At 41.5% G+C, this 25619-nt stretch overlaps 2 protein-coding genes across 5 annotated transcripts; one reads left to right on the top strand and one right to left on the bottom strand.

The window, feature by feature from the left end:
* Positions 1-492: 492 nt before the first annotated feature.
* NIF3L1 (NGG1 interacting factor 3 like 1) lies at positions 493-13211 on the bottom strand. The gene is made up of 7 exons (XM_058549556.1): positions 12986-13211; positions 10877-11337; positions 9359-9521; positions 7266-7392; positions 6034-6172; positions 4292-4375; positions 493-1007 (listed from the first exon to the last, which is right to left on the bottom strand). The coding sequence occupies exons 1-7, from the start codon at positions 12988-12990 to the stop codon at positions 823-825; spliced, it is 1164 nt and encodes a 387-aa protein (XP_058405539.1). The 5' UTR covers positions 12991-13211; the 3' UTR covers positions 493-822.
* An 85-nt stretch (positions 13212-13296) lies between these two features.
* PPIL3 (peptidylprolyl isomerase like 3) lies at positions 13297-25168 on the top strand. 4 transcript variants are annotated; one of them, XM_058549557.1, is made up of 7 exons: positions 13297-13433; positions 14208-14286; positions 15973-16047; positions 17821-17914; positions 18490-18557; positions 21370-21488; positions 23864-25168. In XM_058549557.1, the coding sequence occupies exons 2-7, from the start codon at positions 14284-14286 to the stop codon at positions 23988-23990; spliced, it is 486 nt and encodes a 161-aa protein (XP_058405540.1). In that variant the 5' UTR covers positions 13297-13433; positions 14208-14283; the 3' UTR covers positions 23991-25168. The 4 variants fall into 4 exon arrangements, with proteins under 4 accessions (XP_058405540.1, XP_058405544.1, XP_058405541.1 ...); XM_058549558.1 differs by lacking the exon at positions 13297-13433 and adding an exon at positions 13537-13647; XM_058549560.1 differs by lacking the exon at positions 13297-13433 and adding an exon at positions 13703-13801.
* Positions 25169-25619: the final 451 nt, after the last annotated feature.

Genomic DNA, 25619 nt, shown 5'->3' with positions numbered 1-25619 from the left:
TATTTATTTTTTGCCAAGGAAGATTTGTCCTGAGCTAATATCACTGCCAATCTTCCTCTTTTTGTATGTCAGCCGCCAACACAGCATGGCCACTGACAGACGAGTGGTGTAGGTCTGCACCCGGGAACTGAACCTGGGCCGCCAAAGTGGAGCATGCCGAACTTAACCACTAGGCCAACCTGGATGGCCCCAATCCCAAGTTTTTAAAGTAGGTTTTTAAACTAACCAAGGGCAGAAAGATATAGAATGACACATCCCATCTATAATTAAGCTAAGGAGGGCTGGCCCCGTGGCTTAGCAGTTTAGTGCGTGATTTCCGCTGCTGGCGGCCCAGGGTTCGGATCCCAGGCGCACACTGACGCACCACTTCTCCGGCCATGCTGAGGCCGGGTCCCACATACAGCAACTAGAAGGATGTGCAGCTATGACATACAACTATCTACTGGGGCTTCGGGGGAAAAATAAATAAATAAAATTATAAAACAAACAAAAAAAAAGCTAAGGAGAAAGTTACAAGGGTGTTAAGTAAACAGATTTTCGTTGATCTTGCTTAGAGTTTATAATGAATATACACTTTATATATTACTTAATATACTTTTTAGTTCTTTATAATGAATATTTGTTCTTTAATGGTAGTTACATTACAGTTTTTACCTCATGAGCTATAAAACATTTGGTGAAGCAGATTAACAGACCAGAAATGATAAAGTACATTCTAAGACGTTCTTCCAGAAGGATACCAACTCCACTGATTCATGTTCTACATGCGCACTGGGGGCCAATCAATTTGTGGACTGTGTCATCCTGTTGTTCCTGCATGCATCATACCACACACAGAGGGTCCCTGTCTGTTTCTGACAGGATAATATTAATCTTATTCTCCAAGTGAGCACCCAGCATGTCTCGAAGATCACAAAGAAAGCCTCGTTCAGTGTTGCTGTGTTCACACAGGATGACACTGATTCCCTGGGAAGCAGCATCCAGAATATCATGATGGGACATCTCACCTGCCAACAAAGGAGAGAGCAAATACTTCAATATCAGACACGGAGTCTGTGGAATGCTGAACCGTAACAGCAGAAATACCACGTCTGCATTCTGTATGAAGCAAATGTAATACAGCAGAACTTTACATACAAATCTAGAAAGTTATGTACAGGTTTCTTACATATCCTCCAAGTTAAAAAGAGACAGAGACCATCCCACTGAAAATTTTTCTCCCTGGCAGACCCAAGACGTATCCAAACCTGCATATCCGATATCAATAGCGCTGGAAGATCCAGACCTGTAAGAACACCCATTTGAAATGTTTCCACAATAAAATGACCACTGCTAAGTAAAATGGGGCTTTCAGGAAGTTTCTTTCTTATGTAAGTATTAAATAACAAATACATCGAGAAAATCCTAGGTATACTTCCCAGAAGACTCCTTTATGCTTTGCGAGTGCCAAAATTTTCAGCATCAATCCTATTGTAATTCATAAGGACGAAATGAGCTTAAGATTATTTCTAAATTAAAAACAAGGTATTTTCCTTTGACAGGCAAAATTCCTACACATTCTGAAGTTACTGGTGGAAGAGGATCTCATCTTTTGTGAAAAGATTTTGGGAAAACTCAAATGTTTTGAATTTTTTAAATCTGATGACTTCTAATTTCAAAGCAAAAACATATTGTGCACAATTTGGCTTATTCATAAAAAAGCATAATTTTGAAATATATTTAGAGACATAAAGGCATAAAAAATAAGGGAAAAAATGTTCTTAGGGGAAAAAAGGGTTTTTTCCCCCAGAAATTTTCAGGTTCCACCCCTGAAATATGCGTCATTTCATCATAAGTAACAGTTTTTATTCAATCACTTTTTAAAGCGTCTTAATCTATAACAATAAAGGTAAAGTAAAAGGAGAAGATGACGCTTCAGGTGACCGGGTTGGAGGCCATCCTCCAGGAAAGAAAGCCACGCCCTCGCTGGAGAAGGCACCAAAGTGGCGAAACCCATGGAGACCCTGCCGTAACAGCGGAGGGCGACAGGAAGAAAAGCCTTGCTCAGGATGGCGGCTGTGGAAAGAAAGAGCAAATGAGAGAGAATTTATATCTGCAAGGAGCAAGCTCCCCGTCTGCTGATTTTTCTAAGACATCATCCTTAATAACCTTACGCCATGCCAAGCTCCAAGAAAGGGTGGTGAACATCAGCAGAGGCCTGTGTTTGGTCTTTTGGCTGGTGGTGCTTCCCATCCCTGAAGTTATATTCAAACTGATGCCTCACAGATCAGAAACATCTCAAGTTAGCCAGATAAAAAGATATTTTCTATTTCCCCAAGTAACCAGATTAGAAGGACATTTTAACATTTTGGAACTGTGTGAATCTAACTTACACACACATTGCTTTGTAATAAAAAAACTAGTTTTAAAAAACTCATTATTTATGAGGAAACAATCAGACACTTCAAACTGAGAGATATCCCACAAAGCAAATGGCCTATACTCTTCAAAGACGTCAGTGCTCTGAAGGCAAAGCTGAGGAACTATTCCAAATGCAGGTGTGATCAGGATTGGATAACGATCAGAAAAAGAAATGCTACAAATGTTGACCAATCAGCAAAATTTGAATACAGACTGTATATTTAAATAAGTGTTTTAACAATGTTAAATTCCTGAATTTGATCACTGTTCCGTGGTCATATAAGAGAATGTCCTTGTTCTTAAGAGATACATGCTGACGTATTTAGGAGTAAAAGGTCATCATGCCTGCAATTTATTACAAAATGGTTTTGGGGGATAACACATAAATATATAAATATATATTTATATACATACAAAGATAATATGAGCAGAGAGAGAGAATACACGAATGAGGCAAATAACCATTAGCAATCCAGGTGAAGGGCATACAGGAGTTCACTGTACTATTCTTGCAACTTTTCTATAGGTCTGAAATTCCTTCAAAGGAAAATGTTACAATTAGTTTTAAAATAGTCTCACACACCATGCTTTCAGATATTCCCTCAAATTTCCTATACATTGAAAGTTTATTTCAATCTGGTACAAGTTTGAGGGCTTATAAAGTCTTACATCTTCAGAATGACAGAAAACAAACAGGTAATGGTCGCGTACCTTTTCAGTTGGTTCAGAGCAATGACACCAGGCTTGCTCAGATGCTGCACAGATCCTTCTGGATGTGACAATGTTTGAAGTGCAGCAGCCCTTCTAAGAGTGTGTGCTAGACAACGAGGCATGGGTGTGGGAGGCTAGAGAGGCACAGAAGTAGCCAAGGGAAGGCCAGATGATTAAGACCCCAGAGTCTGGTCCTAGAAGTGGGAACAGTAACCTTTACGTCCCTCTCCTAACCCCGAGGAGGAGCAGAGGGGGAAGCGCAGCTGGTAGCGAGTGTACAGTGTCTCCAAATCCACTGTAGGAATGATGGGCTGTGTTACCTATCAGGTATTGTCCTCAAGGACCCAGTGTAAAGCCTGGGGCCAAAAACTTCCTGTTCAATAGAAATGCACCCTGGAGGTTATGGACAACGTGACAGGGATGGAGAGGAAGGCATGTCCATCGGCCAGGAGCCAGACAGCGTCAGAAAACGCCTCTCAGTGGAGGTATCTTTGAGCTTATCACTAGAAGTACAAAGAAAGGGACAAGGAAAGTTCTAGCCAGAGGAATCAGCACAAGCAGAGACTGCATGAAAGAGGGTGAAACGTTCAGGCTTCTCCAGGACAGATAAGGAACTCACTTGAAGGTTTTTTAGCTAGGAAAATATTATACACCATCAAATTTGTACTTGTGAAGGTTAGTTTTGGGGGAGTGTGTGGAACATTAAGATTAGAGGCTTGATGAAGTACTTCAGGTAGGAGATGATGCCAGGATAGACATAAAGGGGAAGGTTCTAGAAAGATTTTGGAGCTAGAATTGATAGGAACTGATGAGCTTTAGGGCTAAGAGGAACCATCCAGCTAAGGTGACAAGGTAGAGACTGTCCCCCAACTGACATAGGAAATCTGAGAGAAATCATGTTTAAGAAGAAGAAAGGTTAAATAAATGCTGAACATCAGTCAGTTTTTTAGATAATCAAATAATAAATTGTTAAATGATTTTTTTCCTCCACAAAGAATATGGTTTGTCCCCAATTTTGGTGTAGTTCCTGTTTAGTTCAGTTCAAAAAACATTTATTAGGTCCATCTGTATGCCAGGTACTGTCTTAAAATCTGCTATTTTTTAACTTGCAAAAAATAAACCAAAGTTGAGAAAGGATACACAAAAAACGGGTAGAAAAGAGATCCAGAGGCTGTCCTACCTGTGAGGTAAAGGTCAGCCTCCACGCCCTGCAGAACACTGCTCCCAGAACCAGCACACAGGGCCACGACCTTGACCTGGGACTCTTCAAGACAAAGGAAACAAGAGACCAACACTTTACAATTCTCCTTCATTTTAATATTATAATTTAAACCAAGAATCCTAAATGCAATGCAGGTTTCACTGCTGGTTTCATCACCAGTGTATGAATTTTGCTTACTGAATTTTAAAAGATAACAAAACATGTCTCCATATAGGCAGATTATTCCTTGATATTGCATAGCTAACCCAAGGCAAGGTTATTACTCCTTCAGATGTACATGGCTGCATGAGCCCACAGAAGGCACCACTGAAGAGTGCTAACAGCACAGCTCTAGACTTGACCGCCACGCTGCCATGTGAAGTAACCGTGCCCAGGGCTCCAGGCGATGGGGAGAGGTGGTCAGGTACTATCTCTGTTCTCAGGTGAGGAGGCTGAGGAATGAGAAGGGCTAGTCAGAGGAATGCTACGAATGGATCTGACACACATCTGTCAGTAGCGTATTTATCCTAAAAGAGCATCCTCTGAGGAGTGAAAGAACAGAAACTTTCAGGCCAAAATCCAACAGGTACTTTGCACTTGGTTTCTAGAATGGACACTTCATTAGTGGTCACTCCATTAGAGGCATTTCAAAAGAGGGGCTGTGGAGTTGGATCAGAAGTCACATCTTATCTCTGCCATCCATTTTCTTTGGAAACTAACTCCCACGAGGTGTTTGATCCAACTGTGGACTTCTGGATAAGTTACGTATCTCTCTGAGGCTCCATTTCGTCACCTATACAATGGGAACAATAACACCTACCACAGAGCTAACAATGGCGAGCGCTTACTGTCTGTAGTGTGTGCCAGTCACTGGGCCCTGTCACGTGGATCACACCACCACCTCAATGAGTCAGGTTTTATTACTGCAGTTTTCACAGATGAGGCTACCAGGACACAGAGGGGTTCAATAAGCTGTCAAAGTCATGCAGCAAATGAGACAGACAAATTGGGACCCAAGGCCTTTAGAATCCACACTCGACAACTGCATTCCACTCCCTGCCTCTGCACTGGGGAACTCACATACTTAGGACATTCAGTACAGTGCTGGGCTCACTACAGGGGTCCAGCTAATGTCCTCTTTATTCCCTTTGTTCCTGAAAGTACGGGGAAAGCCAGAAGACAAGACAGTGGCTCCAAGACTCACAAACTGCAGTGCATCCTTCACTCAGTAGCACCTCACTGTAAAATATCACCACTACTGCAAAATGCAAGATTCACGCTGTGATTGGAGCCATCATAATTTCAGCCCCCTTCCTGGCACACGGCAGGACCGCATTTCATGCCCTCCCTGGGTCATGTTGGGCAATGTGACTAATTCTGAACAATAAGTTCAACAGAAGTAATATAAATCGTTTCCAGGCGACAATGTGTAACTGATGGTTTAAAACCCTTCAAAACGCTTCCTCTGCAACAGCGACCAATCTACAATGAGCAGCCTTCCCCTGCTGACTTGAGAGTGTGACTGAGAAATAAATCTTCTTTAAGCCAATGAGACGTAGAGCACGGCATAACCTCTCCCACCCTGACACATAAGGTAAACCAGCCCTCTCCCGTGAGCTGCTAACACGTTTTCCATCACTTATACTAATACAACCAAGGGTGTCAACTTTTGCCCAACATTAGGAGTAGGTATACCAGACAAAGAAAGGACACATATTTACCTAAGGTCCTCCCCACCCCAAGAGCAAGGCGAACATGAGATAGTTTTAGGTGGCTTTTGATTCGCTCAATCATGGTTGCCAAGGAGACAGATTCATCCAGTGTGCATAATCGTCCCATTCCAGTATGCAGAAGCAGAGGCTGAAGAGAAACAGAAGGTAGAAAACTGTCTCTGAAATTAGAAAATTAATTCTGAAATTACAGCGTACTTTTTCTTCACTGTTACATTAATATCCACTGATTTATTAAAAAAAAAAAAAAAGGGAAAAAAAAAGCATTCTGAGCCAGAAAGTAAAAGGACCATCATATGAATGGCTGTCAAGTTGAGAGCATAAAATAAGAGACTGAACCTGTAACCCTAAACCCGCGTCTCTAACTCTGAAGAAATACTGCTATGGTCTGAATGTTTGTGTCCCCCCTAATTCATTTGTTGAAATCCTAACCCCCAAAGGGTGATGGGATTAGGAGGTGGAGGCTTTGGGAGGTGCTTAAGTCACAAGGGAGGAACCCACAAGAATGGGATTAGTGCTTTATAAAGAGGCTCCAGAGACCCCTAGTCCTTCCACCACAGGAGGACAGAAGGCACTGTCCATGAACCAGAAAGTAGACTCTAAACAGACACCACTCTGAATCTGGCAGTGCCTCTTGGACTTCCCAGCATCCAAACTGTGAGAAATAAATTTCTGTTGTTTATAAGCTGCCCAGTCTGTGGCATCTTGCTACAGCAGCCCAAATGGACTAAGACAAGTACATTTTTCTATTCCTGGAATACTCCTTTTCTCAATATACTTTTCAAGGTATATTATGTCCTCATCACCACTTGGTGCTTCTTTAAGTAACAGTCAACAGACTGCTGATCTAACAATTTACAAATGAATTTGCCAAACAAAAATGCAAAATATGGGGCCAGCCCTGTGCCTTAACGGTTAAGTGCGTGCGCTCCGCTGCTGGCAGCCCAGGTTCAGATCCCGGGCGTGCACCGACGCACCGCTTCTCCAGCCATGCTGAGGCCAAGTCCCACATACAGCAACTAGAAGGATGTACAGCTATGACATACAACTATCTACTGGGGCTTTGGGGGGAAAAAAAAAGGGAGGAGGATTGGCAATAGATGTTAGCTCAGAGCTGGTCTTCCTCAGCAAAAAGAGGAGGATTAGCACACATGTTAGCTCAGGGCTGATCTTCCCCACAAAAAAAGGAAAAAAAACTGCACAATATAAAATAATTTTATTACCTTCTCCAGTGACAGAATCTCAGTCTTCTGATAAAGCTGTCTGTTCTGGGAAAGAAAGGCCACCACCTGCATCAAAGCCTGCTGACTACAATTCAGACTGATCCGCGTCTGTTCTTCATCATCAGTCCTAGCAAAAAAGTCACTTGTTGGTTTAGGATAAATATAAACAAAATGTATTTTTAATATTCCACAGTTTACAACCTCCTATAACAGATTAGATTTATATGGATTTTAGGATTTAACCCTAAACCAATGTATTTTCTAAAATAGTTTCTCAAACTGTAGCATGCATCAAAATCACCTCATGGGCTTATTAAGACAGACTGCTGGGCTCCGCCCCCAGTTTCTGATTCAGATATCAGTGGGGTCTGAGAATTTACCTTTCCAACAAGTTCCAGGTGATACTCATGTTGCTGGTCCAGGGACCTCTCTTTGAAACCACTGTTCTAGATCTGTTCTTAATCTGGTTGTGCAAAAGAAATCTCCTACTAGCTTCTTAAAATGACAGCTACTGGACTCTTCTACAGATCCAGTGAAACAGAACATCTATGAATGGGGCTGGGACAAACTGAATTTTCTTAAAACCCTAGAGAAGTTAATTTTCAAACATGATTGAATACAAGAATCTCCTTGACAGACTGTCAGGCAAACCCCATTCTAATTACATAGATCTAGGATGAAGCCAAAAATCTGCGTTTTTCATAAGCACCCCATTAACAACGATGCAGAGGGTCCCTGAATCACCCTCTGAGAAGCAATTGTATTTAACTATAAACTCTAAATATAACTGTAGAATTCTAGAACTAAAAGACACCTTACATGATAATTTGGAAGTGTAGATGTCAACATTGCAATCATCTGCGAGGGATTTGAAAAGAAAAAGGGAAAACAATGCCTGGACCCCAATCTAATGGCAAAACCCAGATATTATCTGGAAAAACTGGAACCAAACTAAATGTGCATCAGTTAAAAAAAGGTCCATAAGTGAGGAAGAGGAACACTTAAAGAAACTACAGCACATCCATAACAAGAAACACTACACAGCAGGTAAAAATAAAAAGATCTTATATACCTATACTCTGTAAGATCCCTGACACACCTTAAGTTAAAAAAGGCAAACACAGCATACCATTGAATTAAGAAAACAATGAATAAAACAAAACTACACGTTTCTTCATGTCCCAATACGTGTTTGGAAAGACACCCACTTCTCTGAAAACAAAGAAGATGACTTGAGTTGAAGATACTGGGATTGAGCAGAGGGGACCAGGAGGACTTTTGTACTGTCTGAATTTTTCATGCTTTATTTGTATAATTTTCTTTTAATTTCAGTATTTACACAGTATTTCGTAGGGTAAAAGACATACATGACTGGAATCTATGCAAAATACTATAATTTTTCTTGAGATGCTTGAAATTACCTTACTGTAAGGTATCTATAATCTATACTTAAAAACTACTCATCAGAGTCACTCTTTGGTGTAGCCTGATAGATTTCCATTTTATTAAAAAGTCATTATATTTATCTTTGTTTTTTAAACAATTATTAAGTCCTAGCTTTGCATAACTTATCTTTTATGATGCTTCAATAAGTATTAGGAGAAATCAGCATAAAAGAAATTCTCCTATGAGGCAACATTTTGGTATCTCTGCCCTAAATAAATAAGTGATTGACCTCCTAAGGGGCACTTGAATGCGTTTTTCCTTTAAAGCGCTTGGGAATCCCTGATGTGCTGGGAACTGATCAGAAGAAACCTCCGTTCTCAGTGTATCACTAGGGTCTACCTATAGGTCCTAAAGTACAAACGACTCGCTGTCGACATCACCAGGAGGATCGGTAACACTGCATGTAAAACGAGTAGTGTAGTCCCTCTTGCAGGGAAAACAGTCAGTAGTGTTACTTATCATTTTTATTGTTGTGAAAAGATCCCACAGTTCTCCTTCTTGAGGACCCACATGCAAATGTGAGGCACGCTGCTTTGTTAACTCACCCCGGGCAAACAATGTTTCAAACCTAAATATCAGGGTCATAGAATTTCTAAGGATGATCCTTACAAATAAATACACGCAAAAAAGAGAAAAATATATTGTACCTAGCAGAAAAAGAAGTGACAGAAACACCTGCAATTCCTTTCACTGCAGAAATGACTTTGTCCAGGTCTTGGGTGTGGCTAACACTGAATTCTACTCTGTGTGTTCCCTCCGCAGGGCAGCTGGGAGCTTTGGAAGGATGTATGGGCCTGGAGGTGCAAGTTCCTAGAAAAAAAATTGTGAGGAAATGGAGTTTTTGTGTTTTTTAAATTAAAACATAAACTATTATGGTCAAAATTTAATGAATATTGTTTTAAAGATTCGTTCTCAGATGCTTATATAACATACACACATATACATATCCCTTACATATACACCCAACAGAGCCCCTTCATCTAGGGATGTAGTATGGACATACAAAATCAAATTTATTTTCAGAATTATTTTCCAGAAGACTCTTCAACATCAAAATACTTGGACAGGGCCAGCCCCGTGGCTTAGCGGTTAAGTGCACGCGCTCCGCTACTGGCGGTCTGGGTTCGGATCCCAGGCGTGCACTGACGCACCACTTCTCCGGCCATGCTGAGGCCGCGTCCCACATACAGCAACTAGAAGGATGTGCAACTATGACATACAACGATCTACTGGGGCTTTGGGGAAAAAGAAATAACTAAATAAAATTATTTAAACAAAAAAAATAAAAAAAATACTTGGACAAGACTAACTCATGAATTTTTAGATGATATACACAATTGTGACTGCTTACTAAATTTACTCATGTAAACCATGATTCAAGTTACAAATGCTCATAAACTACCTGACCACATTAATCCAGATTATATTATCATAAAAGCTTCAACCCAAAATGAGTAAACTAAAAAGACTTACTAAAAATAAAGCTAAAAGACATATGCTGAATTCCCTCATTGTGCTGCGCATAAGTAAGCATTCAATAAACTCTGATGTCTACTTGACTGACATTATGAAGCATATTCTGAAGGGGTCTGAGCTTTCAACTCAATTGAACAAGCATTTCTGGAGTGCCTGGGTGCTAGGCACTGCGCCACATGAGTGAGGACCCACGAAGCTCAGTCCAGAATGAGGATTTCCCACACTCTCCTTATTCATTAAGGATAAAAAACTCACTTTTCAAATGCAATTTAATCGCCAGATTTCAGCAACATTATTCTTAAATATATAAAAATAGAATAATGGTCCCCACCCCTAAAGCAGTTCAAACTCTATAGGAAAGACATTCTAAAATTTTAAAGCATTTGTAGGGAAAATTTTTTTTTTTTTTTTTTTGTGAGGAGGACTAGCCCTAGCTAACATCTGATGCCAATCCTCCCCTTTTTTCTTGAGGAAGATTAGCCCTGAGCTAACATCTGTGGCCATCTTCCTCTACTTTATATGGGACGCTGCCACAGCATGGTTTAACAAGCAGTGTGTTGGTGCGCACCCAGGATCCAAACCTGTGAACCCCGGGCCGCCACAGCGGACCGCGCACACTTAACTGCTTGCGCCACCGGGCTGGCCCTGTAAGAAAAATATTAAACATGAAAGAACAAGAGGCTTCTCACCGAGCCCTTTAGCCAACCAGGTGTTGACTCCCTGGGGTGCAGCATCATAGGCTGTGTGAGGAGAGTAAATCCCGACTCTGTTCTCCAGAGCCCGGATCACCAGGCGCTCCTTCCAGGTTTTCCAGGTCACGCGCTTCAGGGGTCTGAAGATAGGTGGGTGGTAAGAGAGAATGAGATCTGCCTTCTTCTGCAGCGCCTCCTCCATCACTTCCTCGGTCAAGTCATTGGTCAGGAGGAGTGTGTTTACAGTGTGTGGTGGGCTTGGTTCCACCAGTAATCCAACATTGTCCCAACTCTCAGCAAATGATAGGGATGCAAAGTCATTCAAGGAGGAAAGGAGAGCCTTCAAATCCATGAAGGAACGGGAAGAACTGCAGACCAGGGAACCGACCAGCCGAACTGCCGTGGGGACCAGGCGTACACAAGATGACAACATACAGGAATCAGGTAAAGCTGAGTATCTGGAGTCAAAACACAGACAGTGGTACACCTGTACACCTTAGGCCCGGACCTTTGAGGCAGCAAAGCATACAGGCAAAAGCGCTGTAGTCACACATACATGGGTTCAAATACTGGCTCTGCCACTTACTAGCAGGTGGAATCTTAGCTAAGTCATTTAATCTCTCTGAGCTTGTTTTCTCATCTACAAAAGGGAGACACCATAACCTCACAGGCCATCAGCGGAGCAAATGGATTAATATGTGTAAGTCACCTAGCACAAACCTGGTACATAACACACAAGTGTTCATTCCCTCCTCCCCAGCCCCACCCTTGCTTCAACTACCCTCCTCTCTTCTCCATTTCTTTAAATACTACCCTTCTTTCCAAGTCCCCCTCAACTTCCTAAATAAAGCTTTTCTTGACAAACCTTCCTTTTCAGTGGCTCCCCACCTCACTGCCCTCTGCCCTGGTATTCTCAGAATGTTATATTTCTGCTCCTCTGTCTCCCCCAGTCTGCTAAAGCTACCAGAGAACAGGAACTAGCTTTTATACATCTCAGTGTCAGCAACACAGGCCAGCACTAAACGCTTGCTAAACAGACTGACACTCCCCCTCCCCCACCTCAGCAGAATTTGGAGTTAGGGTGGTATATATTGCCATTAAAAAATGTTTTACCAAAAAAACAATAAAATATTTTTCAAAAGTTAAGTGCTTTATCAGCAGCCAGAGTCACGGGATGCATAGGTGGGTCATGTCACCAATGGGCAGCAAGGCTGCTGCCCCGGAACCAACCGTTACAGGAAGGCCAGGCTCAAGAGGTGGGAGAGGCAGCGGTGTAGGGCACTTTGCCCACATGGTCTGCAAGCCTTTCAGACATCTACATCCAATCCAAAAGACAGCACTGTCAACACCACTCTCCCATTTAGTATCCATGAAGATTTCTGTTTTTGAAGAAAAGCATTTCACAGTATGCACAATAATTAGCAAGACAGCACAGCCAATTGTAAATTTAATGAAATACTCATAGCCCAATGATTTCAAAAGCAAATTTTTTCCAACAGTTCTACAGCCAAAATAGTTAATACGAGATGTACTTATTCAATATATGATTTGTGACGTGGAGCCTCCAAACCCACTCGAGCCTGGGGTCTTGAGAGGTCTTCTAATGGTCCTTATACCACTTCCACTCTCCAGATTCCCCGTCCTGACACTACTCCACTCTCCAGACTCTTCTAAATATGGCAAGCGCCAAAGTGAGGCTCTAGTGGGCCGCCACGCCCACTAGAGAATCTGAGTTATCTACTGTCCTACCCGAAAGAGCCCCTAGCAAGAAGAGAACACGCACCACTTCACAGATTAGGAAACTGGGACGCGGCGCAGCTTGAAGCCACAATTAACAACAACGGGAGGCGGCATAGCATGGTGGGTAAGAGCACCGACTCCAAAACCAGACTGCCTCCCAAGGCCACAGCTGCGCAACTCATCACTTAACCTCGGCGGTTTCCGCCGCTGAAGGATGGAGAGTACCCAGCCCACGGCGCTGTCGCGAGAGTATCCGGGCAGCCGGAAACAATGCCTGGCCTAGAGCCAGCACTGACTGTTAACGTTAAGTAACATTAGTGGGGCCCCTTTTACAGCCTGCAAACTGCACCCTCTCCCCTCATCTACCTCATTTCAGTCCCCCTTCAGGCCTCTTCCAGGACAACGAAGAGCCCCGGTGGCACAGGTAAGCCCGAGGCAGGGCCGCTGCCCCACAGGTGCCCTGCGCTCCCGCGCGGGGAGCCAGTTTTCCGCCCCCGTCTCCGCTGCAGCACCTCTCTGACAGCCACAGCCCGCATGAATCGCGCCGGCCTCGACGGCCTCGGACACCCACGCGGGAACCAAGATCACCCGACTCACCGGCCCCGGGCGCGCTTCTCGTGCGTCACGTCCGGTCCCGCGCGGAACCTCCTGGCGTGTGGGAATAAACTGAGGGACAAGCGGCCGGAAGTGCTCTTCCCGTTTTACGTCTGAGCCCACGACGCTTCTGAAGGTTGCCCAGAATAGTTCCAGGTTACGGTTCTTGTCCTCATGTAATTATTAGAAGAGTTCCCTTTCACTGTCGAAAGTGTTCCAGGTGCGGATAAATGACATTGTCTCTCTAGGTCTAGTCCTTTTGTTTTGAGATAAGGAGGAGCGGGGAGGGAGAAGGAGGCGAGCAGGTGAGCGGCGTTCTCTCTAGTGGGTCCCGTACTCGACTTCCGGTGACCCGAAGAAACTAATTTCGAGTCTACAGACCCGTGCGGGCGTCGTTTTAAGTTTTTAACAACTGTGCTAACCGAAGTGGTTAAGTAAGTACGCGGTAACGTCGCTCATTCTTTCATTCGCTTATTCAGACCCGTGCTGAGCGCTGTGTGTGTGAGTTCTTGGGCTGCTTGAGTGAGCATTCTGGGCGGGGAGGCGTTGTTGAAAGGACAGACTTAATCGAGCGTGTGTTGTATTAGTGTAAGTGCTGTGGGAAAAGGACACAGGGCAGGAACTAGGGTGGAGGCAGTTTTGAATCGAGTTGTCGGGCCAGGGAGACCTGACTCTTGGGCAGGCTTGGCGGTGAGGAAGGCAGCCGTAGAGGTGTTCGAGCGGCAGCGTTCCGGGCGGCGGGGACGCCCAGCGCGCAGACCCCAGGGCGGGGATGTCCCTGGCTTGTCGGGGATTGCAGGAGGATCCTGAAGGAGAGTGAGCAGAAGTAGGCGATTGAGGGGCTTGAGTCTGGTAGGAGCTCCTCATCACTTGCATAGCCGTATTTTTATTACTTGGGGGGTGCTCTCAAGACTTTTTCTTTTAAATATGCAGTCAAGATGAGCATGTGTGAGTTCAGAGAAGGTGAACTTAATTTTTTTTCTTTTGGGAATAGAGACTCATTTTCGAACTTCTCTCGATAAGACTGAAAAATTACATAACAGTGCTTCCTGAAACCATCAAGAAGAAAAATGGTAAGTTTTATGGAATTCTTTTTTTTTTTTTTTAAAGATTTTTTATTTATTTTTTTCTCCCCAAAGCCCCAGTAGATAGTTGTATGTCATAGCGGCACATCCGTCTAGTTGCTGCATATGGGACGCGGCCTCAGCATGGCCGGAGAAGCGGTGCATCGGTGCGCACCCGGGATCCCACCCCGGGCCGCCAGCAGCAGAGCACGCGCACCCAACCACTAAGCCACTGGGCCGGCCCAGTTTTATGGAATTCTTATGAATGTCTTTCAGTATAAGTAATTTTTAGAAGGTCAGCCAAGGGAAATAAAACTGCATGGAAATTTCAATGGCAAGATGGAAAAATGATAAGCTGTAGAAGCATACAGTGTAAAATGATTCTAAGCAAAACAGAAATAAGCAAAATTACTTTTAAATTTTTTATTTTCACTTAAACCATACAGAATTTATCTTTTATGGAAAAAGACTGACTGCAAGATAGATAGAGATGGAAAGGGGGAGTTGGAAGAGCAGAAGAGTGTAGCCAGGTGTGATAATTTTAATTGAATCCTTTTGCTCTGGACTAAGGTGGGCAACTAGAGCTTGAAGTAGAAGAAAAGCAATGAGAATAATGCCCTGCCCACCGCCCCCCAACACACACACTCTCCTGTCCTCTGCCTGGCCATACTCTCTGACTGCTAGATCCTACTGTAAGAAGAAATGAAAACGGAAGCCTCAGAATAGTTTTCCCCCTGTCTGGAATGGGGTAACAAAAAGAATAGGTAAGCTACCAAAACAACAGATAAACAAAAAGCAGGCAAGAAAGAGTACCATGGTTACCTCTGCATATTTAGGATCTAGAAGCACTGACACTTTTTATGTCTGTTGTCTTTAGTTGAGAAAGGAATTGTTTTTAACCCTGTCTCTCACAATTAAATTACATTAAGGGAAATGGTGAAAACTGTTTTGAAAAATCATTTCCTTATTATTTTTCAATAAATATTAATGATGTAAGTGAATTGCCATTTAATCAATAATACTAACATAAGAATTTTTATTTTTATTGATGAAAAATTCAAACTTAAATTAATTATTTCCATCATAATACTTGCTCCCAAGTTTTTAGACTAGATATCATTTTACCTTAGTATTTATATTTATCTTATGGAGTTTTTTTCTATTGCTGATATAAATTTTGAAGAAATACATCTGGGGCTGGCCCCGTGGCTTATCGGTTAATTGCACACGCTCCACTACTGGCGGCCTGGGTTCGGATCCAGGCGAGCACCGACGCGCCGCTTGTCCAGCCATGCTGAGGTGGCGTCCCACATACAGCTTCTAGAAGGATGTGCAACTATGACGTACAACTATCTACTGGGGCTTTGGGGAGAAAAAGGGAAAAAAAAAAAAAAAGGAGGAGGATTGGCAATAGATGTTAGCTCAGGGCCAGTCTTCCTCAGCAAAAAAAAAAAAAAAGGATTGGCATGGATGGTAGCTCAGGGCTGATCTTCCTCAAAAAAATAAAAAAAGAAGAAGAAGAAATACATCTTGTCTCTCAGAGCTGCTATGTGGGTGGTTCATCTCTGAAACCGTATTTCTTCCTCTCTGCTTTTATTCAGTTTGTCATCTTTAATATCTAGTTAGGGAAATCATATAGTGCATAAGGTCACCTGAAGAAATTTCTTTTGTTCTCACATCCTCTCTCCTTTTTAGTCGGTGACACTGCATACAGATGTAGGTGATATTAAAATAGAAGTCTTCTGTGAAAGGACACCTAAAACATGTGAAGTGAGTACCATTATGTACATAAAAAAGTGAGTTAATGCAACAGGATAACCATTTTGAAATTGAATCATCTAACTTAAGAAAATAACGACATCCAAAAAAAAACTTTTCTTTCTTTCTTTCTTTCTTTTTTTTTTTTTTTTTGCTCAGGAAGATTCACTCTGAGCTAACATCTGTTGCCAATCTTCCTCTTTTTGCTTGGGGAGTATTGGCCCTGAGCTAACATCTGTGCCAGTCTTCTTCTATTTTGTATGTGGGTCGCTGCCACAGCATGGCCACCAACGAGTGGTGTAGGTCCACGCCCAGGAACTGAACCTGGGCCACTGAAGCGGAGCGCACCGAACTTAACTACTGAGCCATGGGGCCGGCCCCCCCAAAAAATTTTTCTATAAAACCATTGTTAGCGGGCTGGCCCTGTGGTGTAGTGGTTAAGTGTGCAAGCTCTGCTGCTGGCGACCTGGGTTCAGATCCCGGGCGCGCACCGATGCACTGCTTGTCAGGCCATGCTGTGGCAGCATCCCATATAAAGTAGAGGAAGATGGGCACAGGTGTTAGCCCAGGGCCAGTCTTCCTCAGCACAAAGAGGAGGATTGGCATCGGATGGTAGCTCAGGACTGATCTTCCTCACAAAAAAAAAAAAGAAAGAAAAGGAGAAATAATTTTTCTCCAGGTATAGAGTGCCTGGTATCTTTTCCTTTTGGCTCATTTTCCTCAGGAAACGTAAATAATCATTAGAAATTAGGTAAGAGAACTGTTCCATACGTCATTTCACTTGTTTAAATGACAAGGATAGAAGGAAGAAGAGTTGGCTATATATAGGCATTCCCTCAGCATTCATTTATAAAAGGCTGTCTTGCTAGCGTTTGGGAATACAATGATGAACAAGAGACATTGTGGAGTTTGGACACTGTCGGCATTGGCTTCTTGGAGTTAATATTCTGGCTGGGAAAATAGGCAGGGGAAAAATGCATTCTAGAAAAAAAGTAATTCTAGAGGGTGATATTGTCTTGAAGGAAATAAAGTGTTAAGATTGAGAATAATGGGAAAGGAATTATTTAAAAGAAGGTGAGGGCAGGCCAAAGTTAAGCAAGTGATACTTAAACTTAGTGTGAAAGGTAATGAAGGCATCTCCAATGGAAAGATATAAAAAGAACACTGCAGGTGTGAAGAGAGCAGGTACAAAGTCCTCCAGGTAGGGAAGCCTGCCTCTTTTGGATGACTTTTCAGGAGGCTGATGGGGTTACCATAGTGAGCAACAGGGAATAGGTTATCATCATCTGAGATGCAGAGGTGGCCCAGGTCATGAACAGCTTGTTGGGCCTGCTGAGGATTTTGTATTTTATTCCAAGAACAAACGGAAGCCATTAAAGTGTTTTAGGCAGGGGAGTGACATTATCCAAAATAATGTCTAAAAGACATAGTTTAGGGGCCAGCCCGGTGGTGTAGCAGTTAAGTGCTTGCGTTCTGCTGCAGCGGCCCGGGGTTTGGATCCCGGTCGTGCGCCGATGCACCGCTTGTCAAGCCATGCTGTGGCCACGTCCCATATAAAGTAGAGGAGGATGGGCACGGATGTTAGCCCAAGGCCACTATTCCTCAGCAAAAAAAATAGGAGGATTGGCAGATATTAGCTCAGGGCTGATCTTCCTCACAAAAAAAACAAATAAAAGACGTAGTTTAAATATGCTATTATAGTGTTTTCAGTAAAGACAGTTGGTTCTTTATCTTAAATGTGTTTCTGCTATATCATTTCTCAATCATTATTTTTATTCTCTTCAGAATTTCTTGGCTCTTTGTGCCAGTAATTACTACAATGGCTGTATATTTCATAGAAATATCAAGGGTTTCATGGTTCAAACAGGAGATCCGACAGGTAAGATATTTCATTCATATCTAGGGAATTGGGTATATAGTATGAAGAAGAGAGGAGAGAAAGATTAGAAAAATAAAAGCATGCAGAGTTTTTATAACTGGGCTACCTTACCACAGCAAGAAACTTTTAAGCGGAAACTACTAGCACCCAGCCCTAAAATATGACCACTACTGATAAGGAGAGTTTTTGTTTTTTGTAGAGATATTTTATTTTTCTGGTCTGTAAAGTGAAATTTTGGGAAGGAAGAGAGGCCATATCAAATTTTTTTTGTATTTAAAGAGTTAAACAAGGGCCGGCGCCATGGCTTAGTGGTTAAGTGCGCGCACTCCGCTGCTGGCGGCCCGGGTTTGGAGCCCGGGCGCGCACCGACGCACCGCCTCTCCGGCCATGTTCAGGCCGTGTCCCACATACAGCAACTAGAAGGATGTGCAGCTATGATGTACAACTCTCTACTGGGGCTTTGGGGGAAAAATAAATTAATTAATTAAAAAAAAAGAGTTAAACTAGCCCTTAAGTTTGAGAAAATGAACCCTTTTTCAACTTGAGAGACTTCTTTTGTTTGTCTTGTAATATAGGTACTGGAAGAGGAGGTAACAGTATCTGGGGCAAGAAATTTGAGGATGAATACAGTGAATATCTTAAGGTATATCCCCAGTGCTTCAAAATCTATTTTCTCATGCCTTGTTTACACTTGGAAACTTTGATACATATGTTGTAGTAAGACAAGTAAACATCATCAGTAAACAAATACACTTTTTTTTTATAGTTTTTCACACTTCATAAGTGATGTCAGGGAGAAAATATAAATGGCAGTTCTAGCCTAAAATATATACTGGAATCTCACCATTACATGGATCTTCATATTAGGTGAGCTTATCTTTGGGTCCAACCTGAAATGTTTAATCAGTAACGTACCAAAGGGGCTTAATGTCTCACTATAAAGTTCATGTTTTCTATGAATCACTAGCCTTTTTGAGTGTGGGGGGAAAGACTATCATACCTTCTGCTTATAATATTGTTCATTATCAATCTCCAACTTTTATCATCTTCTGTTAGATGTTTGAATATTCCGGTATTAACTTTACCTAATGCCTGTGGTAGATCTCAACTAGGTTAAAGAGAAGTGCATATAAATCTTCAGCATGGTAAAATTAGGCGTTTTTATTTCCTTTGTCATATTTTTTCTATATTTTTCAAACTTTCTAAAGAATCTTTTTTTCTAAAATAGGAAAACTAATGCATGCCTATTTAAAAAAGATAACTTCAAAATTAGAAAAAAGAGATAAATTATCCTCAATGAGAATATGTAATTTAGTATATTGAATTTCAGTTATATTAAAATATACCTAGCAAAAATTCTGAGAAAAATTCATTAGTGTTTATCTCTGGATGGTAGGACTAGGAGTAATTTATTTTATCTTCTTTTTTTTTTTCTTCCTCAAAGCCCCAGTACATAGTTGTATATTCTAGCTGTAAGTCCTTCTAATTCTTCTATGTGAGCCACCACCACAGCATGGCTGCTGACAGACAAGTGGTGTGGTTCCGCGCCCGGGAACCAAACCTGGGCCCCTGAAGTGGAGTGCGCTGAACTTTAACCACTAGGCCATCACTGCTGGCTCTAGCTTATCTTCTTTTTGCTTTTCTGTCATAAAGAAATATTACTTTTGTTACAGGAGTTGGGGTTTGGGAGGTGATAAATTGTTTAAAAAAATCCTTTTCCTGAATTAGAAAAGAAACAATTTTTTAGGCATTAATTAATGACTGCCTCCATAACACTAATCTGGTTTCCTACACCATTGGTTTTCAATCTTGGCTGTTAGAGACTCACCTGTGGAAGTTTTAAAAATAGAATAGGGCCTTACCCCCCTAAATCTAAAGAAAAACAGTCAGTAGGACTGAGTAGGACCTTGCATATATGTTAAGGTTCCCTGGTGATTCCTATGCAGCCAGAGTTATGAACCATTATCTTATACAGCAGAGTTGAGGAGGTATGTTGAATATTTACATACTCTGACCCAGAAATTCCATTCCCAAATGCTTACCCTAGAGAAACCTTATACATGTGCACTAGGAGACATGTACAAGAGTGTTTGTAGAGTACTACTTGTAATAACAAAAATGTAAAAACAACCCAAGTGTCCATTGATCACAGAATAGACAAATTGTAGTATATTCAGTAGTAGAATATTATACAGCAGTAAAAAAAAAAATCAGAATTACAGCTGCATACACGTGTGAATCTAAGAAGCATCAAGTTAAGTGTAGAAAGCATTTCTCAGAAGACTGTCAATACTACTATACCATTCCATAGCGCTCAGAAACAAGCAAAAGGAAACAATGTATTGTTTAGGCATCTATAAAGATATTAGAACAGTGGCTACCTCTTGGAGAGGCTGTGGTAATAGCTGAGGGGAGCACATAGGCTTATGCAACAGTTTGTAAATTTTAATTCTTAAAAGTTTGGAAATAGGTTAATGGGTAATAGTAAGTCATAAGTAGTGCATATATTCTTATGTATGTATCAAATGTTGGATTGGATTGGAGTCATCTTTTAGGGAGAGTAAGCATCACTATCTTGATGTAGCAGCATCTCTGTGGATTGCCTCATTAGTGTCCCCTGATGAATAGCTAAAGGTAGAGTAATCGTTGGAGCTACTTGTGGTATATTTTATATTTGGGCACCTCCCTGTAACACGGTTCCGTCACATCAAGCTTACTGGTAAAGTCCTTTTAATTCCTGTACACAGTCCCTCATATAACAAATAGAATCATGAATATTAGAGCTAGACAAGACCTTCCTGAGATCATCCAGTCGTGGGGTTATGAACTGACTGCCCATGGGTGGAAGAGCTACAGATGCATTCTTTGTGGCCATTGGTTAAAAAAAAATTTGTAAAGGCAAGAAATATACTATTCCTTTTACCAAACTCCACCACTCCCTAATGTTTACATTCTGCCCAATTATCAATTTATTATCAGCTGACCCTTGTGAGCATTTGGGTTACAAATAAACCCCTGAACCAGTCCAACCTCCCTTGTTTTACAGATAAAGAAACTAGCCAGAGTCCAGTGTATGGGTGAAGAGATTATGGGGATTTTGGTTTTGTTGTCTGCCTGATCGTTTCATGCCAGCACACTGTTCCTTAATATAAATGTAAGGATTATTTCTGTTATACATTGGTATTGCTAAAAGTGTTTGTGGCTGTACTTCTCCAAAGTGAAAATGAAACTAATTGGGAAATAATGATTTGATATATAAACAGTTTACATACAGAGATACAGATAATACAGAAACTGAAGATTTGGATTAGCCCTTATAGGGAGAAGCTGATTAAATGCTTTCTTGGTCCCTTAAATATTGGGAAAGTAAAGAGTGCATGTCTTGTGTCAGTCCTACATTTGGAATATTTATATAAAAACACAGTTAAATTAATACTTTGGTCTGTCTTTTTCAGCACAGTGTTAGAGGTGTTGTATCTATGGCTAATAATGGCCCCAACACCAATGGATCTCAGTTCTTCATCACCTACGGCAAGCAGCCACATTTGGACATGAAATACACAGTATTTGGAAAGTGAGTATTCTGGTGATGATTTTCTTCTTTGGAATTTGAATGCAAAGGATGCATGTGAGTGGCTGTGATAGTAGCATAACTAATGTTGAAAGAGCAGTATGAGGGCTAAACATACCTAGAATTTAAGTCTACCACTCACCAGCCCTGTGCCTTGGGCAAACTTATAACCTCTCTGAGCCTCAGTTTCCTTGTTTGTAAAAGAGGGGCCAGGACTGTTTTTTCAGGATCGTTATGCAAGTTAACAGTAATGTATCTGTTTTCATTAAGAATAGCATCTTGCTGGGGCCGGCCTGGTGGCGCAAGCGGTTAAGTGCACATGCTCCGCTGCGGCGGCCCGGGGTTCGCCGGTTCGGATCCCGGGCGCACACCGACACACTGCTTGGTGAGCCATGCTGTGGCAGCATCCCATATAAAGTGGAGGAAGATGGGCACCAATGTTGGTCCAGGGCCAGTCTTCCTCAGCAAAAAAAAGAGGCGGATTGGCAGATGTTGGCACAGGGCTGAGCTGCTCACCAAAAAAAGAAAGAAAGACTAGCATCTTGCTGCAACTAATAGAGCTGAAAAACAGTGTGTTAAACAAGATGGACTGGGATGGTGGTTGCATTATGTCACCAGTGTTCCAGGTGCCTTTGTCTCTCTTCTCAGTCACCTTTAGCTTCCATCCTCAGGCTCACCTCATGGTCATAATGTGAGCAGCACAGCTCCAGTCAGAACATCTGTGTTCCAGGCAGAAAGGAGGAGGAAAGGCAAAAGGTCCTTGCTAGCTGAGTCAGCCCCTTTTTAAAGACCTTTCCCGGAAGACCCTGAAGTTAGCAATGTGGCCTCCTCTTACCTACAAAGGAGGGTAGGAGATGTTTTGCAGCTGGACATCTTGCTCTTCTCAATAAAATCAGGTTTCTGTGAGTAAGAAGGGAGACTGGATCCTAGGAAGGTGTTCACCAGTCTGCCAGAATATCCATTACATGCACTATAGCTGGAAATTGCTTTTGTGAATCCACAGGAGGTCTGTTTGTCAACAAATATTCACTATGCTCAGTAAACTAAGGCACAGTTCCAGAGTTTGTTTTATTTAACAGTTTGGATGCCAAGTGAGATTAATTAGAAATAGAAGACTCGATAACTTTTTTCATTCCATATACATATGTCTAATTTATAGATTAATAATATCAGTGAAATTAATGAAGTATTACAGCCTTTAGTCGTTTTTGTGTATATGTGGATAATCCCCGTTCCCTTCCTTTTATTTTCTCATTTAACCCACCATTCAGAATTGTTGATCAATAATTACCAGGACTTATCTTACAGTATTTGTAACAAAACTGTAGAGTTTAGAACAAGGATTCTTAACCTCAGGTCCACGAACTGCTTGAAATTGTGTGTTTTTTGTATATGCACACACAGTTTTCTAGGAAGATGGTACATAGCCTTCCACTGGTTTTCAAAGGGGCCGGTATCCCAGGTGCCTGACCAGACTGACTTGCCTCAGTTGACATGCCCTTTTTCACCTGAGATCTATTCCTAGCTCCTCTGTTTCTCTTACTGACCCAGGAGGTGAGGAAGTCTTTAAAACTTAGAATAAAAGAGCTTAATTGTCCTACATTTGGGAGTAAAATCAAAAGGTTTTTGTTATAGTGCCATTTTAGTGGAGATGCTAAATAAAATGTAAATCTGTTATCTTTTTTTCTTAAGTGCATACTATAGGTCTTGAAAATTGCTTTGAGTTGCACTAAAAGGTATAATCTAAAAAGCCACCTTTTCTTAGCAAATGTTTTAGACTGACTTTCCAGAACGTCTTTGAAGGGTAGCTCTCAATATTTTGTTTTTGGTGGAAACATGAAGTGGGCTTGCTGGAAGTATGCTTGACTGTCTATCTTCTCTTCTCCTATTTTTATTATTATTGCTTTTTGTTGTTGTCCAGAAGCAAAAAGTAAAAACACCATTTTAAACAATAAAGTGCAAAGTGGCCACCCACCTCAAGACCTTCAGTATAGGGCAATACTGATAATAATAGTGTCATCCTTACGTGCTTTCTCCGGGTATTTCCTATACAAAAGAAAACCTTATGATTGGTAATACTGGCCCCATTTGTAGCTATGCTGTGTGAATGACAAAGAATACAATGTTGAGATACTTTGGTGGATATATTCCTATCGCTACTGTTCTCAGAAGGCATAAAAATGAATTTTTGTTTCTGAATTTTGGCCCATATCTGTGGCAGAAAATCAAATCAATATTTGATTTGAACTCAACTAGGGAATTCAAAGAACTATGAGACATGATTCTTTTCTCTTAAGGAGACTATAATTGCTATAGGAATTTGGATGCTATGTTTCAATATGAGGAAATTTTCATACATTCTATCGTTTCTCTTTCAGGGTGATAGATGGTCTGGAGACTCTAGATGAATTGGAGAAGTTACCAGTAAATGAGAAGACATATCGACCTCTTAATGATGTACACATTAAGGACATAACTATTCATGCCAACCCATTTGCTCAGTAGCTATAATAGACCTGGACAAATACTTGGCACACTATTTGAGGAACACACCCATTGTGGTTTACCCAGTTTTAATTATGTCAGAGATTGCATCATCCTTCTGCTTGTTTACAACTAAGATCTATGAGTTGGCAGTACCAAGGGGCTCCAAACAGCGTTTACTGCCATTCTTATAGCGTATGCTTTACTATAACCATTATCCATGTATTTCTTTAAGTTTAAAAGAAAAAACCTTCCTGTTTAATTTTTGTTACATATAAACATTAATTTTTAAATGCTGAGGCTCAAATCCAGACATTTTTGAACACCCTAATCACATACTCCTACCAGATCTAGTCCACATCCTGGAAGTATTATTTTCCATTACTTATTCACTTTGTGCAGTTAGAAAGAGGAAGGACAAGATAAAGAGATGGTCTAGAAAGGCCAGCCAATCCATTTGTTATTTTCTCCGGTCTTTAGATTTATAGGAAGGGCTCAGAGGAGTCCTGGAGTACAGTAAACAGTGAGAATTCCCCAACCAGTTTGCCCATGGAACATTTTTCTAAAGCGTATCTTTTAAAATATTGCAGGACAGAGTTCTACAGGTGATCCATTTGAAAAATGCAATTAGTTCAAAAAGCAGCAGTTGTAGAGTCTTGGTCTGTGTTTGCATCACAGTTCTGCCCCCTACTAGTAACTTTGGGCACGTTAACATCTCCAAGCTTTAGTTTTCTTTTCCATAAATAATATTTCCTCATGAGACTATTGTGAGAAGTAAATGAAATCAAGTGTGTAAAGCTTCTGGCATGCAGTAAGTGTTCTGTAGTAAGTAAATGGAAGCTGCTCTCCTACATTATCTCCACCACAGGGCTCTCACCTTATCAGGCTCTACCACTGATTTCATCAAGGACCATGTCCCACTCACTGCCTATAGATCACCTTGATTAGATTTAGGGTATTCCTGAAACTGATACCAAACATTTCTTGGTTTGTATCATTTCTGCAGGTGGCTGATCTAATTAATGTTTTAATTGTTAACTATAGTTTGGGAGTTAGCTTGCAGCTATCCTCGTGTTACAACCATCTATACCTCTCTCTAAACTGAGGTGCCAATTATACTAATGCCCTCACATTTTGTTTCACCCTTTTAATTTAATCATTTAGTTTCTAGAAGTAGTATTAAAGCCTCTTTTTGGCCAGTTTGTTTTGCCACTTCTTATATTTGATATCTTTCTTCTCCAAACATGTCATGGAATTTTTTTTGTCATCGCTCTTAAGAGGTTTTTACTGATTGTCAGGATGTTTTTGTACTGACTGGCATTCCCTCAGTTTGTATTCTGAACTCGGCCACTTTCTTTTTTTTGTGAGGAAGATCAGCCCTGAGCTAACATCCATGCCAATCCTCCTCTTTTTGCTGAGGAAGACTGGCCCTGAGCTAACGTCCTCGCCTATCTTCTTCCACCTTATGTGGGACGCGGCCTCAGCATGGCCTGACAAGTGGTGCATCGGTGTGCGCCCAGGATCCAAACCCGGGCCGCCAGCAGCAGAGCACATGCACTTAACCGCCATGCCACAGGGCTGGCCCCTGCCATTTTTTTTTTTAGTGGTGCCAATATGGTGACATTTTGGTTCTTAGAACTCATTCTAATA

This window comes from Diceros bicornis, chromosome 10, assembly GCF_020826845.1.
Source record: "Diceros bicornis minor isolate mBicDic1 chromosome 10, mDicBic1.mat.cur, whole genome shotgun sequence".
NCBI classification, from domain to species: Eukaryota; Metazoa; Chordata; class Mammalia; order Perissodactyla; family Rhinocerotidae; genus Diceros; species Diceros bicornis.
Note: the sequence above shows the minus strand (reverse complement) of the source record. Positions and strands in the feature narration are given on the sequence as shown.